This window comes from Thermobia domestica, chromosome 13 (genome assembly GCF_964235325.1).
Source record: "Thermobia domestica chromosome 13, izTheDome1.hap1.1, whole genome shotgun sequence".
In the NCBI taxonomy this organism is placed as follows: domain Eukaryota; kingdom Metazoa; phylum Arthropoda; class Insecta; order Zygentoma; family Lepismatidae; genus Thermobia; species Thermobia domestica.
Genome location: NC_137466.1, coordinates 191,567,791 through 191,581,077, shown reverse-complemented (window position 1 = coordinate 191,581,077; position 13,287 = coordinate 191,567,791). Strand labels below are relative to the sequence as shown.

At 33.7% G+C, this 13,287-nt stretch overlaps 1 protein-coding gene across 1 annotated transcript in view; it reads right to left on the bottom strand.

Annotated features, from left to right (window-relative positions):
- Positions 1-3,505, bottom strand: part of LOC145667457 (ionotropic receptor 84a-like) — a 16,780-nt gene extending 13,275 nt beyond the window's left edge. The window contains exons 1-2 of the mRNA XM_081734933.1: positions 3,329-3,505; positions 2,847-3,070 (exon numbers count right to left, since the gene is read on the bottom strand). Of these exons, the coding sequence (XP_081591059.1) occupies positions 2,847-3,070; positions 3,329-3,501 (397 nt within the window). The 5' untranslated portion in view covers positions 3,502-3,505. The remainder of the gene's footprint in view (positions 1-2,846; positions 3,071-3,328) is intronic.
- Positions 3,506-13,287: the final 9,782 nt, after the last annotated feature.

Sequence of the window (13,287 nt, the reverse complement as noted above, 5' to 3'; positions counted from 1 at the left end):
GAAACTCTTTTTGTTCCTTAAAAAAAAAAAACTTCTCTCAGCCAACCTTTTTATTATTATAACTATAATTTGTAATGCTATCAGCCAAGATCGCACCCAGGAGAGACGAATGCAAGACTGAATTCCGAGCAGCACCAATCCCGCACACCACGGTTTATTTTGATTATATTGTAAAACTTACCAAGTAAAAGATTTTGTAAATCATACAAAATAATAACCAGATCTTTTCTATACGGCTAATTAAGAAACACAATAACTGACATACAAAATGAAATTAAACATTTTAACTGCAATTAATGATATGAGATTTAGATGATGAGAACTTGTTCTGGTGAGAAAACGGAAAGGAGCCAAGGAAATTATGAAGGCAGGAGACAAAGTGATGAATTGGAATGCAGGATTCGCGATAAATAAAGAGTGGGAGAAGATTCTACTTAAAGAAGAAGAAAAGAAAAGGAAGAAGAATGAAAGAGAACAAATTAATAAAGGAACGTAACAAGGATAATATAGAGGACAAAATGTATCCAGCAAAAAGTAAACTTTTAATTGGACACGTGTAAGGTTAACAAGTAAAGTGAAAAACACAAGTGTTACTTTTTAATAAAGGGAGCGGAACCTAATTAAAAGTTGATTTCTGGAGAGTATGTAAGAGATAACCAACTCCCAAGCAGCCAGAAGGAGTGGAAGTCTGATGAAGACACAGTTATTGTGTTGAAACTGTTACTTTTTTTTTTTTTTTTTTTTTTTTTTTTTACATATTATCACTCAGTGTGTTATTGTGTTTTATTTTGACAATATGGAAACAAACCTTGGTACAATAGTTATAGATTTCATATCTACAAATATTTTCAAATCATCTGCAAACAGTATTTTACGAGATTTCTGAATATAACGTGGCAGATCATTAATAAATAATGAAAACAAAAGAGGCTCAAAATTAGATCCCCGCGGGACTTCAAAATTTACCGAAAGCTTTTGGTTTTATATTCTTTATACACAACGGATTATCTACGTTTACGTAAGTGAGATTTTAAAAAAGTTACTATAAGGGAACTAAAATTGAATGTGAAAGTTTTTGAATTAGTATATTATGATCCACACTTTCAAATGCTTTATTAAAATCCGTATATATAACGTCTCCATTATTATTTAAAAAGTTATGAAATCTGAAATTATAATCAAGTTAGTCACCGTGGATCTCTTCTGTAGGAAGCCATGTTGATATATTAAAATTGTAAGTTTAACATGATACATCACCTGGTCATAAATGACACTTTCAAATGCCTTTGCAATTGTTGACAATATAACTACTGAACGATAGTTTTCTATACTATTTTTATTGTCAGGTTTCGGGACCGGGCATATTATTTGTTCTTTCCATATATCCGGAAAAACATGTGTCCTTACTGAGAGGTTAAGAAAGGTATATAGTGGATATTTCAAAATATTACCACAACCCTTCACGATATAAGGCGGTTTATTATCAGGCCTAATTGCTTTACAGTAGAAACATGTCGGAATTTATTTTTAATGTAGGTCCAGAAATGGTGTGGGTCTTGCTTGGGTTATGTTATTTTCAGCATTGAAGATGAAGTCATTATGTGCTATTTAGCTATTTCCCGTTTCACTTCTCTACGTAGCATGCAGTACTCGTTATAATGTTGCCATTTAAGTTTATATTTTGTATTATACTTTTAGCAAACCAGCAAGGGAAGCTTTCTTGCGTCGGCCTTTTCACGGGAATACACTTCTCAAATATGTCATAAATTACTTTATAGAATTCTTCTACTGCTTTATTTGGATTCGTATAGTTGTTTAGATATTATCAGTCTATTCTCGCTAATTCATTGTAAAGATTTACATAATTTCCTTTTTTTAAAATTGAAACCAAATATATTTCTTTTGTTTTTCAGTCTAGATGGTTTAACATGCAGAAAGTTTATACAGAATTGAAAGGAAGGCTCGAACTGTGACATTTGGAGATCCGCACACATATTTTAGTATTAGACAAAAAAATATCTTTCTGGCTCGTCTGATCACATATGATGAAAACTGCATACTCTATAATAATCGCCGACGTTCAGTACAATGGCTAAAGCAGTTAAAAAGCCAAAACATACACCGAAAATAAGCCTACACCCAAGGAAGATAATAGTAGCAGTTCAGTGAGATTAAAGGGAGGTTATCCACTACAACTTCTTAAGAATGGGCGAAACCACTAATAACAGTCTTACTGTCAATAAAGTGATATTGTACATCAAAAATTGCTGCTGTCAGAAGATTCTTTGGAAAATGAAAAAGGCGAAATTGTTCTTGATAATGTACGACTACATCTTACGCTTGGACCCTACAAAAATTGAAACAGTTAAACTTCAAGATTCTGCCTCATCCACCATACTCACCACACTTGTCCCTTACCGATTACTATCTCTTTAAACATTTGTAGTCTTTCTCAGTGAACAAACGCTTTGTTGTTTGGAAACCTGTCAAAACAGCCTTTTAAAAAAATATTGAATCTCAGACTAGTATAAGGTGTCAGAGAATCAGGTGTCATGAAAACAGTTTGTAGTCGATGGGAAAAGTATATTGATGCAGATGGAGCATACTTTGATTAACTGTTTTCAAAAATTACACATTTATGACATAAAAACTGTGTGCTAAAACGGTTATTTCACATGAAACAACCTGATATTTCAAAGATATGAGAGCGATTTTTCGAGCCTGGATTTCAATTATTGGTTTTTACTTAATACATGCTGCAATAACAACGGAAAATAAAATAACGAGAAACCTACCCAATATCTGTTTTTTTTTTTTTTTTTTAATATCTTATAAACCTAATTTACCTTGTTGACAAATAGTTCCTGCCACATTTGTGATCATGTCCTCCCAGTAGACTAACTTCCTAATAATTGGATACAATTTTCTGTCATGCCAAAGCTCTCCAACGAAAATTATCATAAAAAGAATGAAAAGAGATGTAAGACAAACCCATACTCCAGGACTGAATGGTAAAAGGTACAAGTGGTTAATTGTTGATAGAGGTGGCTTTCTATACACAAAGCAAGCTCTAGAAATAAATAAAGAGAAACAAGAAGTTAACGTGTAGCGTAATTGGGGAAATAACATAAATGAAGGAATGCCAAATATTACAAGAAATTAATTAGAAGTATGATACAATAATTATTTTGCCATATCACAATGCATAAATCCGTAGAATATATGCTAATCTAATCACCTCAATTCAAGTGGCATAGCATAATTTTAAAAGTCGTCTTAAAAAGTTACATTTTTAAATACGTACAATACACAGTATTTTAAATCTTACCTGAATTGTATTGTTTCAGTAATATAATCTAGGCGTTCCAAAGCTTTTGAGTTCATTAACATTCCTGTAGCTCCAACGTCAATTTCGTTTCTTCCAATTAATTGAACCAGATTTTGGTTATCACCAGTTTTTAATTGTGTGACAAGACTAAAACATGAAGGTATGAAAGACATTATTAACACTTTCGTTTGAACAGTACAGAAAATAGATTCATAGTATCAGGGGTACCCATCCCCCAAATGCTATGGCGCATTCCCCTTCGAAAACCACTCTTCCCGCCAACCCCAACGTTTATTGATAGCTTCAATTATTTTTTATCATTATTATTTACAATTTGAAAGTGGCTACTACTCGTATAATACACTGTGTAATTAATTTGTAGATTAAACAGCAATGTTGTTATTTACAACTGATTTCGTTTTAATTTCTTGTATGATTTCAATGAGGCAATATTTACTACTGAGATTGCGATTCTTTTGGATAACACTGTATCATATTGACACGGATGTTAATCAATATAATTATTAAAGTTTTGTCCGTGATTGTACTTTTAGTTCATTACTCTTCAAATGACTTTCAACGAACAGCGAAAGGAATGTTGCATATTTCAAAACTAAATTGTGATTAATTAATAAATTCTTTATCTATAAAACTGCAATGTAATTCTGTCTTTAAAATTGTTTTTAAGTATTGAAGTCAGCTAACTTTCACAAGTCAACGTGTAAGTTCATGCATTGACAAATATGATGAAAAAAATGTAGTACACGTCCTTACAATTTTGTCACAAATACAAAAAGTCCATGACCTCAGCTCGAGTTAAAAATCAAACCGCTTAGCTTTCCAAAATCGTGGTAGTAGCAACAAAAACTTTCGGAAAGAAACATCATATATATATATACCTGTTTCATATTTGTCAATGCTTAATCATGAGTCGGTGCTTGGAAAGTTTCAAATAAACACGACTAAACAAAAACTTACACACATTAAAACATTCCCCCAAAATCCTATTTTTTCATTTCAATAAAAAAAAGTGTTCATAAAATATTAGAGTACAAAATTATTGATGTCTAAATTTCTAAAAACAAACAAAAAAAAGTTAGTTATTGCTATACATACAATACCTCTCGCGCAAGTCCCGTTCTATATAAATCATAGATAACATAGCGTAACCGCAATATAATTGTTGAGATATTGGTACTTAATAAAAGCAATAAATAATTTGGAAATGAAATCAATCAAACATATTTAGCTGAACCAAGCCTTTAATTTGAACGTCATATAATCGTGAAGTGCTAGAAGGCTTCCTAAAAGCTGGCGAGGTTTGGGTAATGCCTTCAAGTCTCTTCCTGAATGAAGGGAAAATCCCAACCTACACCTTCTGTGGGAGAAAGAGAACAATGACTTAGACGACGAACGTAGGTGGTGGACTGGCTTACATCCGGAATAAGGAGTGAACCTCTATCTGGTCCCAAAAGCTCCTCGGAGAGTGGATAACTGGGTAGAGGTCAAGACAACTTTTCGTTCTTAGGAGAATAGACTGCCTTAAAACGTGGATGAATCACAAGATGTCCACGGCATGGAGATGTGGAAAGAATGTGGGAATACTACCACATTACTTTTTCCTATAGGGAACGAAGGAGGAGAGTAAACAGTGATGGTTCTTTCTGAGGTAAAATGTTCCGGAGATAGAATAATCTCCCATTCGAATCTCCGAATGGAAACTACTTCGAGAAGAATCATCAAAGGATGGAATGAGAAACTTGAAACATACGAACTTCACGACGTGCAGGTAAACTTGAAAATTGAAAATTGGAAATGGATAAGAGTAAAGTGAATATAGTGGGTTTGAGTGAAGTGCAATGATCAGAAAAAGCTGAAATAGTGTCGGAAAACTATACAGTGTTGTATTCGGGTAATATCTCGAAATATTGATAGAACTTAACTGATGTACGCAGGTTATCATAGTATGCAAGCCTTTGGCTCTCGAGTTATTGATAATCACATTTGGGGTTTGGACTCAAAATGTCCCGCCCCATCTTTGATGTCAGATAACTCAGGAACCATAGATCTATACATCTTAATATTTCGTATGCATACAAGCTTTTAAAACTTCACTGCAACGCCCAATTTCATTAACATCGGATGAGTTTCATCAACTGCATTTAGTGATTGTGTGCGTGTGTGTGTGAAAACTAACCAATTTCGATACCACTTGCTTTTTGCATTTAATCGAGGTGTTAATGTCGTCGAAGCTTCTCGTGAAATTTGCACTGTCTATGGGGAAGAAGCAAAGCCTCAAAGTGCCGTCACCGTTGGTTTCTGCGCTTCAGAAATGGGAATTTTGGCCTCAAAGACGGATCATACATTGTTCGAAAAATTGAGTTCAATGAAGAGCGATTGAATAACCTTCTTCAAGAAAATCTATGTCAAACAACCGGAGAATTGGCGAAGCAGATGGGTTGTGATTTAAAAACTGTGGAGAACTACGTTTACTCAATGGGCAAGATTTAAAAACTTGGCACTTGCCTCTCACACACGTTGAGCGAAAACAACAAATATGAACGTTCCGTAATCGCCGTCGGTTTGTTTGCTCGACATCACTCAAAACTTGCTTACAAAAAGCGTTTTGTCTACTGCAACGTTACTGGCCATTAAACAGTGTACTTTTACGTCAATATGAAGCAACAGCAGCAAGACGAAACAAAGAAAACAAGGTTATACCTCAACAAACAAACGACTCCTCGAACAAAACAAGACCTTCATCCTGGAAAGATCACGTTGTGTGTATTGAGGACTGGAAAACCATAATTCATTACGAGCTACTTGAGCACAACCAAGCACTCAATGCAGAGCTCTACGTTTAACAATAGCACCAATTTAAAGAAGCAATTCATCGAAAAGACCGAGCACGCGAATTGACGTTATTCTGCAACCCAACAGCTTTGAGAGCTTTGCGCGGTGTATCGTTCAATAGTGACGTGGCATTGAGGACTTGCATGGACAATTCTTTGACTCAAGACTAGGAAATATCTATCGCCGAGGCATCGAAAAACATATTGAAGGATGGAAGAAAATCGTAAACAACAACAGACAGTACATTGCTGATTAATTGTTGTAGCTTGTTTATACCCATGAATGATTTCTCAACCGAATATTTATAGTATTTGACTATTCTTGAGTGATGGTACCGTACACTACAATATTTGATAAAAAGGTATTATCTTAATACCAATATCAGTTATTTACGTATTATTTTCTTTTACCTGAAGTTCATAGATGAAGCTATAAGAGTCATTATAACGTAGTTAATTTTACTCCAAGCATCAAAATGTTTGAATTCATCGAATTTATTTAGTTCCTGGTTTTCTAAGCGTTTAACCTGCAAAATATATTAATAGTCATACGTTATCATATAAGGCACTTCTCTAAACAACAGTTTACTCTAGAAAACTTCATTTCTTGGTTGATTTCTTAAGAAAATGTGCAACTTAATTTACAATAAGTATACAGTAAAACCTGTCTTCAACGGACCCTTTATTAAACGGAAAACTGTCTTAAACGGAAATATTTCACGGTCCCATGAATTTTGGAGAACAAAATGTGTAAAAAGTCCCTTAATTAAGCGGAAACTGTGTTACGCGGACAACGGAAAGAAAAATAAACACTTAACGGAAAATTCTGAGTTCCGGACTACAGCGTTTAGAAGATGTTGAGACATTTTGTGAGACATATACATTACACTGTCTGCGATAAAATGTTCGTTCTTTTATTAAATATTTCTGGACAGTGTTTACCTTCCCCAACCACTACTCATATTCACCCCCACAAATTGTCCTTAATCCCCACAACTTAATCAAAAATCATACGGAATGTCGGAAAGAAGAAAACAAGATAGAGGAAGAAGAGGAATACGATACCGAGTTCGAAGAAGAGTGTAGAATAAATACATATCAAGATGCTCTCAGAAGTTTAAAGGAACTGCAAAAATTTGCGTTACGGAAAAATGATTCTGATTCACTTAGTATAATTTCTCAGGCTAAAGTGTATGCGGAAAGTCAAGCAGCAATGTACACAGAAAACCCTGCTTGGCTATTAGAAAAATAAAGAAAACGTGTGCATAGTATATTTTGTATTCATTTTAATTTTTTGTGTATTTATTCGTAGAAGAAAGAAGTACTGTAATCGAACAATGTACGTACAGCAATAGATTTTCTCAGTATGCCCCTTTATAAGCATGTATTTTTTTTTTTAAAAAAAGGAAAGGTCTACCTCCACTAAGCGGAAACCTGACTTTAACGGAAATTTTTGCAAGTCCCGCTCGATTCCGCTAAAGACAGGTTTCACTGTATATGCCTACTATGGGTTTGGAAATTTATGGTACGTATTGAAATTTTTAGAATTTCGATTAGTCAGAATTATTTTAATCATAATGTATGATTAATACGTTGGACATACTGTATAACGTGAGTATTTCCCGACCGATATCGAGAGTGCAGCGCAGTAGTACGGGGTCTCGTGTAGGCAAATCGCTCTGTCTAAAATTGGCTGGGATTTTGTCACATGAGCTAGGTCCTTGACCCCGGTCACGAGGTAGACGTATTAGCCATGCAACCTCCGGCCATTGACCTAGTTACATACTATTATGTCACATGGTCATGTGGCCTCCAGGTTATTGACTTCTATTACGTAGTATGGCATCACAAGGTCAGGTGACTTCCTGAATGTGGGGAGGGTCTATGGGTCCCAAAAATTGTACAAAATTGAAAATTTCGTGGTCTTTAAAGTTATTTGTTCTTCATGATAGATAGGTCTGATTCTATAGAGCAGTAGCTTACTCTCTTTAATATCTATTAAGGACCAGTTACGTATACCTATGATCCTTTTGAATGCGTGTGAGTTGGTCAACTTCTCATGTTGTAGCCCTCATGTTGTAGGATGGGTAATTGTTACTGTATGCTTATGTAAGGGCAGTTATGGAGCCATAGAAGATGCCTAAACTCTTTCATGGCTATTAATGTCTCCTATAGACGTTAATAAGGTACGCCAACCTTGTACTCCTCGTGTTTTAAGAAAGGTGTTTGTGGTCCTGTGTTTATGTATGTTTTCTTATGAAGTTATAGATGGCAACTTACTCTCTTTAATTGTTATTAAGGACTAAATACATACTCCTGTAAATGGGTACAGTGTGGGCCAACTTTATACCCCTCATAGTTCAATATGGGTGCATATGGTCCTATGCTTATGTATGGATGTTTATGGACTTATAATGAGTAAAGTCTCATAACACATAGCCAAATCACTTTGACTGGTTGTTGGAATCATATGACTCAAACCATACATCCTCATGTTCAATCGTATTCTGAAGGAACATGACTGAATGACAATGATAGTAATCTACCCATTGGGATATTCCGAAACCTCGGAGTATCGATGTAGCAAACGTTTGAATACACTTAAACAGAAAAGAGGAATGAAATTTTTAAAATTTACTTCCATTGCTCAATTAGTGAAAGTGTAGATTTATACGGTTTCTTTCCTAGAACCCTGTCAAGTTTGTATGTTATGCTTCAAATTTTTGGTTACAAGCTTTTCACTTTTTACAATTCTCAAATTCCGAATTTTCGACATTCTGGAACTCGGAAATTGAATTACTGACTTCCTAATGCTACCTACTCGACCACTGCTCATTTTATACAAGATATGTAACAAAAGGTAAGGTTAGAAGTGTTTAACGAAATACAATTACGTATGTATTTCGTTAAACACGTTATACATTACGTCTCTCGCGTAAAATGTAAGGAGAAATGCTAATAATTTCAAATGATTAGAACAAACCGCTTTACTCAAATTATACAATAAGTAGTGTATTTTACTCTGCATAACCGTGATCTTGCATTAGACGAATAAAGCGCATATAATAATTCGCCCTACTTTAGTAGTCAATTAAATAAACGCCACATGCAAATGTTTTATATTTATCGATTATAATACTATCTTTAAGAACATAAATTCCATGCTGTGAGAAGTAACTTTCGTATGAGAATAGCTGCAGAGAAATACACTACACACTCATATGAATTACCATTACACGTTTTGCTTCATTTGTAATTAACATTCACATATAATATACTAACGTTCTTTCAATATCCACAACATTTCAGATGCTGTATCTATTTTAAACGTAATAATTACTTATGTCCTGAAATGATTATATGAATATAAATACAACTGATTTAATTTAATTTAATTATTTTATTCATGCTTTAAGAAATATATAGTTATGTACTAAAAAAGTTTGTCCCAAACGGGAATTGAACCCACGATTAGAAGTTCTGTGTTCTACCACTGAGCTAATATAAATATCGCTGCCAATCTTTTTCTTAAGAAACATGACTGAAATTCGTAGACAATGACATTCATATCCGTGGCAAATGCTGTTGTTTTTCTCCTTTGTCTTGTTCATTCTACTATGAATGCGAGATCTACGATGCTTTCTGTCTTTGCTTTCATCGGTTTTTTTTTTTTTTTTTTTTTTTTTACGTATGGAAACGAAGGTGAAAAACCAGCATATGCCCACATGTACAGTATGCATAGTTTCGAAATACTATATTATTAAGTATTTCAATGAATGTTGTTTTTTTCTTACACTAACATACAAATGCTGAGCAAAGCAACGTTTTATTATAAAATAATAATTTTGACAGTTTCGGATATCTAACATATCCTTCTTCAGACACTATCAGTTTTGTTCAGCATTTTTATTTTAGTGTAAGTTATTGAATATAGCAAAGCTAGTATGAATCAGTTACTTCTTTCTACACTTAATAGCATTTCAACATGTCTTATTACACTCAAGAGAAGAAAAATACATTTGCACATTTTTTTTTTCAATTTGCGAAGGTTCAACTTACCCTTAGGGGTTTGAACCTGGTATTTTAGGTTTAGTGTTTCCGAAGATACTCGAAATCGGAAGATTTTCAGCTCAAAACAGCCATAATCAATGCGCTCATACTTTTTGGAACAGGGTATACATATCATAGTCCTATACTAGAGTACCATATTCATAATTCTGATAATTTAAAAAATTTAAGGGTGGACTACATACTTTCCTTGAAATTTTAGAGGGTGTTAATGTAATCTTGCCCTATGAAAGACAATGGGTCAATGTACTCAGCTATATTATAACCATATAACATGATCAACCATTATTAAAGAGGATATATTAGGTTAAAAACTTCCGAAATTTATATTTCTGAAAGGGAACAACCTGGGCCAAAAAATTACTGAAGTACATACCCTGGTCCTATACTACCGTACCAAATTTTTAAATCTGGCAACTTCCAAAATTTAAAGAGATGGTCCTATGTACCCCTCTAGAAACTTAGGTGTAAATCAACGTACCTATTGCTAAAATTTAGAGGAAGTGGTCCAGGCACCCCTGGATCATAGCCCCTATTCAGAGAATAAGGACCAAAGTTGGGCCAAAACCTTCTAGTATTAATACTCTCCTTACCAGAGTTTATTTGCTTCAGTTCTAGTGTTTTCTTTTGCTGACACCAATCGGCACCTGGACCAATTCTTGTAACACTTGCCCCATGAGCTCGCGATCTCGAACGAAAAAAAAAAACATCAAAAGCGAACAAATTTGATACTCTAATAATGTTTTAAATAATAAATTATTATAATAAAACATTATGGTGCACAAATATAATTAACGTTCGTCATATTAATAAAGAATTGTCCATTTGTTAATATTATTTGTGATACGTTAATATTATACTTTACCGTAACAGCAGCGTGTAATTTCATGCCATGCAAATCATTTAATCGGTCAAATACATCAATTTTATATTCCAAACCAAATTTAGGATCCCATGAACCTATTTTATTAACTATCAATGTTGCTTTAGGTGATAATTTATAAATATTAAATAACTCGATGTTCACTGAAGAATGGATGATTGCAAGAGTAAGTTCGCTATCAGCTTGTATATTGAGAAAATTCCAAAATTTTGGTATTTCCATATAATCATTATTAGTTGTAGAGTTTGATGCTGTTGATTTAGAGAGGACTAACCAATGATTACGTTTATTAAACAGTCCATATTTTGAAGCCTGTGAAGAGAAAAAAGAGAACCAAATATTACTTCAATGTTCAAAATGTGAATCGAGTTTCATTTTAAATTTGGTTCAAATTTTGAACAATGATATAACATGGAAATCTTGTATATTTCGGTAATTTCAATGTTCCACATAAGCGAATTGTCGAACTGTGAACTTGTAGCTATAGACAATGCGCCAAAACAAGACACAAATAAATATGAAATTGTAAAAATATTTGTTTCTAGTATATTTCATACATATGTATATATATACGAAACATGTGTGATATAATATACGTATAATAAAGTTAGAAACCTAATTATTTTATATCTTATGATAGTCATTTGTTATAGAAATGCCAGGGAAAATATCTGTAGAAAATTTCCTTGAGGAACACTGAAGAACCCCGAGGAACAAAGAACCTTTCCAGTGACACGGTAGCTCAGTGGCAGAGCACTCATTTCTGGTACATGGAGTCCCTGGAACGTCAATGTAAGCGATTAACCTAAAAATTTGCAATAGACCTATTTTCTTCCTGGCGTACTGTTAAAAGCTTAAGGTAGGAATCTTCAAGGCATGACCCATAAGTCAGAAGTGGCTCACACCCTTTTAAAAAATTAATTCTTAACTTGAAAACTGATTAAATAATAATAATAATAATAATAATAATAATAATAATAATAATAATAATAAAACACTCAGATGCAAGCATCTTACAATTCTATATATACTGCAGTGCAGCTTAGTGGTCAGCGGGCGCCACTGAAATTGCTAATATAGCTCCAGCGCCCTAACGAGTTGAAGACCCGTGGCTTAAGATGAATACCTCTAAACCAGAAATTTTAGTAGTAAACCACCAAGGACTCAAAGTCTATATTTTAGGTATGTTTTAAAAATATCTTTGTGTCACATTTTCCGTTTTCAAGTGTGTTGTCCCTTTAAGGAGATTGACATTAGTTGTCAACTTAACAATTATTATATGCATACTCCAAAGCTGACCGTATTATTCTTTAATGATAAGGAGTCATGTGTAGTCAAATTATATATATGCAATAATACTAATAAAAGATTTGCATATTAATTAACTTAGAAAAATAGTCTTAAATTAGGGACGGGTTGTAAGTAGTGTTAGTATCCTCTTTAAGCCCGTTATAGACGAACAAATATTCCATCATACATTGTATCAAATATTTCATCGAAGTGGAATTTGAACGTGTATGATACCAAGTTGTATGCAAGTTTTGGGTTGGATGCAACATTTGATACAACTGTTCTAAATTAGAACTTGTTCTATTTCTATCCAACATTGTATCAAAGAAAACAAACAAAAATCGCTATGCGGTGGCACTAAAATCAAGTATAATGTGGAGACAGAAAGCAGTTGACATTCTATTGATGCATACTAGCAGTAATTTGTTTTGTATATCTATAAAATTAAAGATTAGGGCTAAATACCACAGGTGACTTCCCAAAATTGACGTAGATTGAATATTCCGTGATTTTTTTCTTAAGACGTTCTGGCATGTTATTACTTTGGCGCATGCTCAGATTATTGCGTACAGATTGACAATATGGCTGCATATGATGTGTCTGGAATGATCATGTGCTATATTATTATATGTAGACCTAGTTATTTCTTCACGAAATTAATTCGTACTGTGTTAAAAATTGTTTCTCAGGATAGGATAGGAGTAGCATTGATGAGTGCAGATTCACTTTACGAGGACTTTCGTTAAGGGTCTTCACTACACCGAAATTAAACTACCGCTAATTTTAATTTTCTGTAATGTCTTCGAAACTAATAGAAATATTCGGAAAGCAGAAACGTGGTGAACTAGACAATACGATTGTGCATG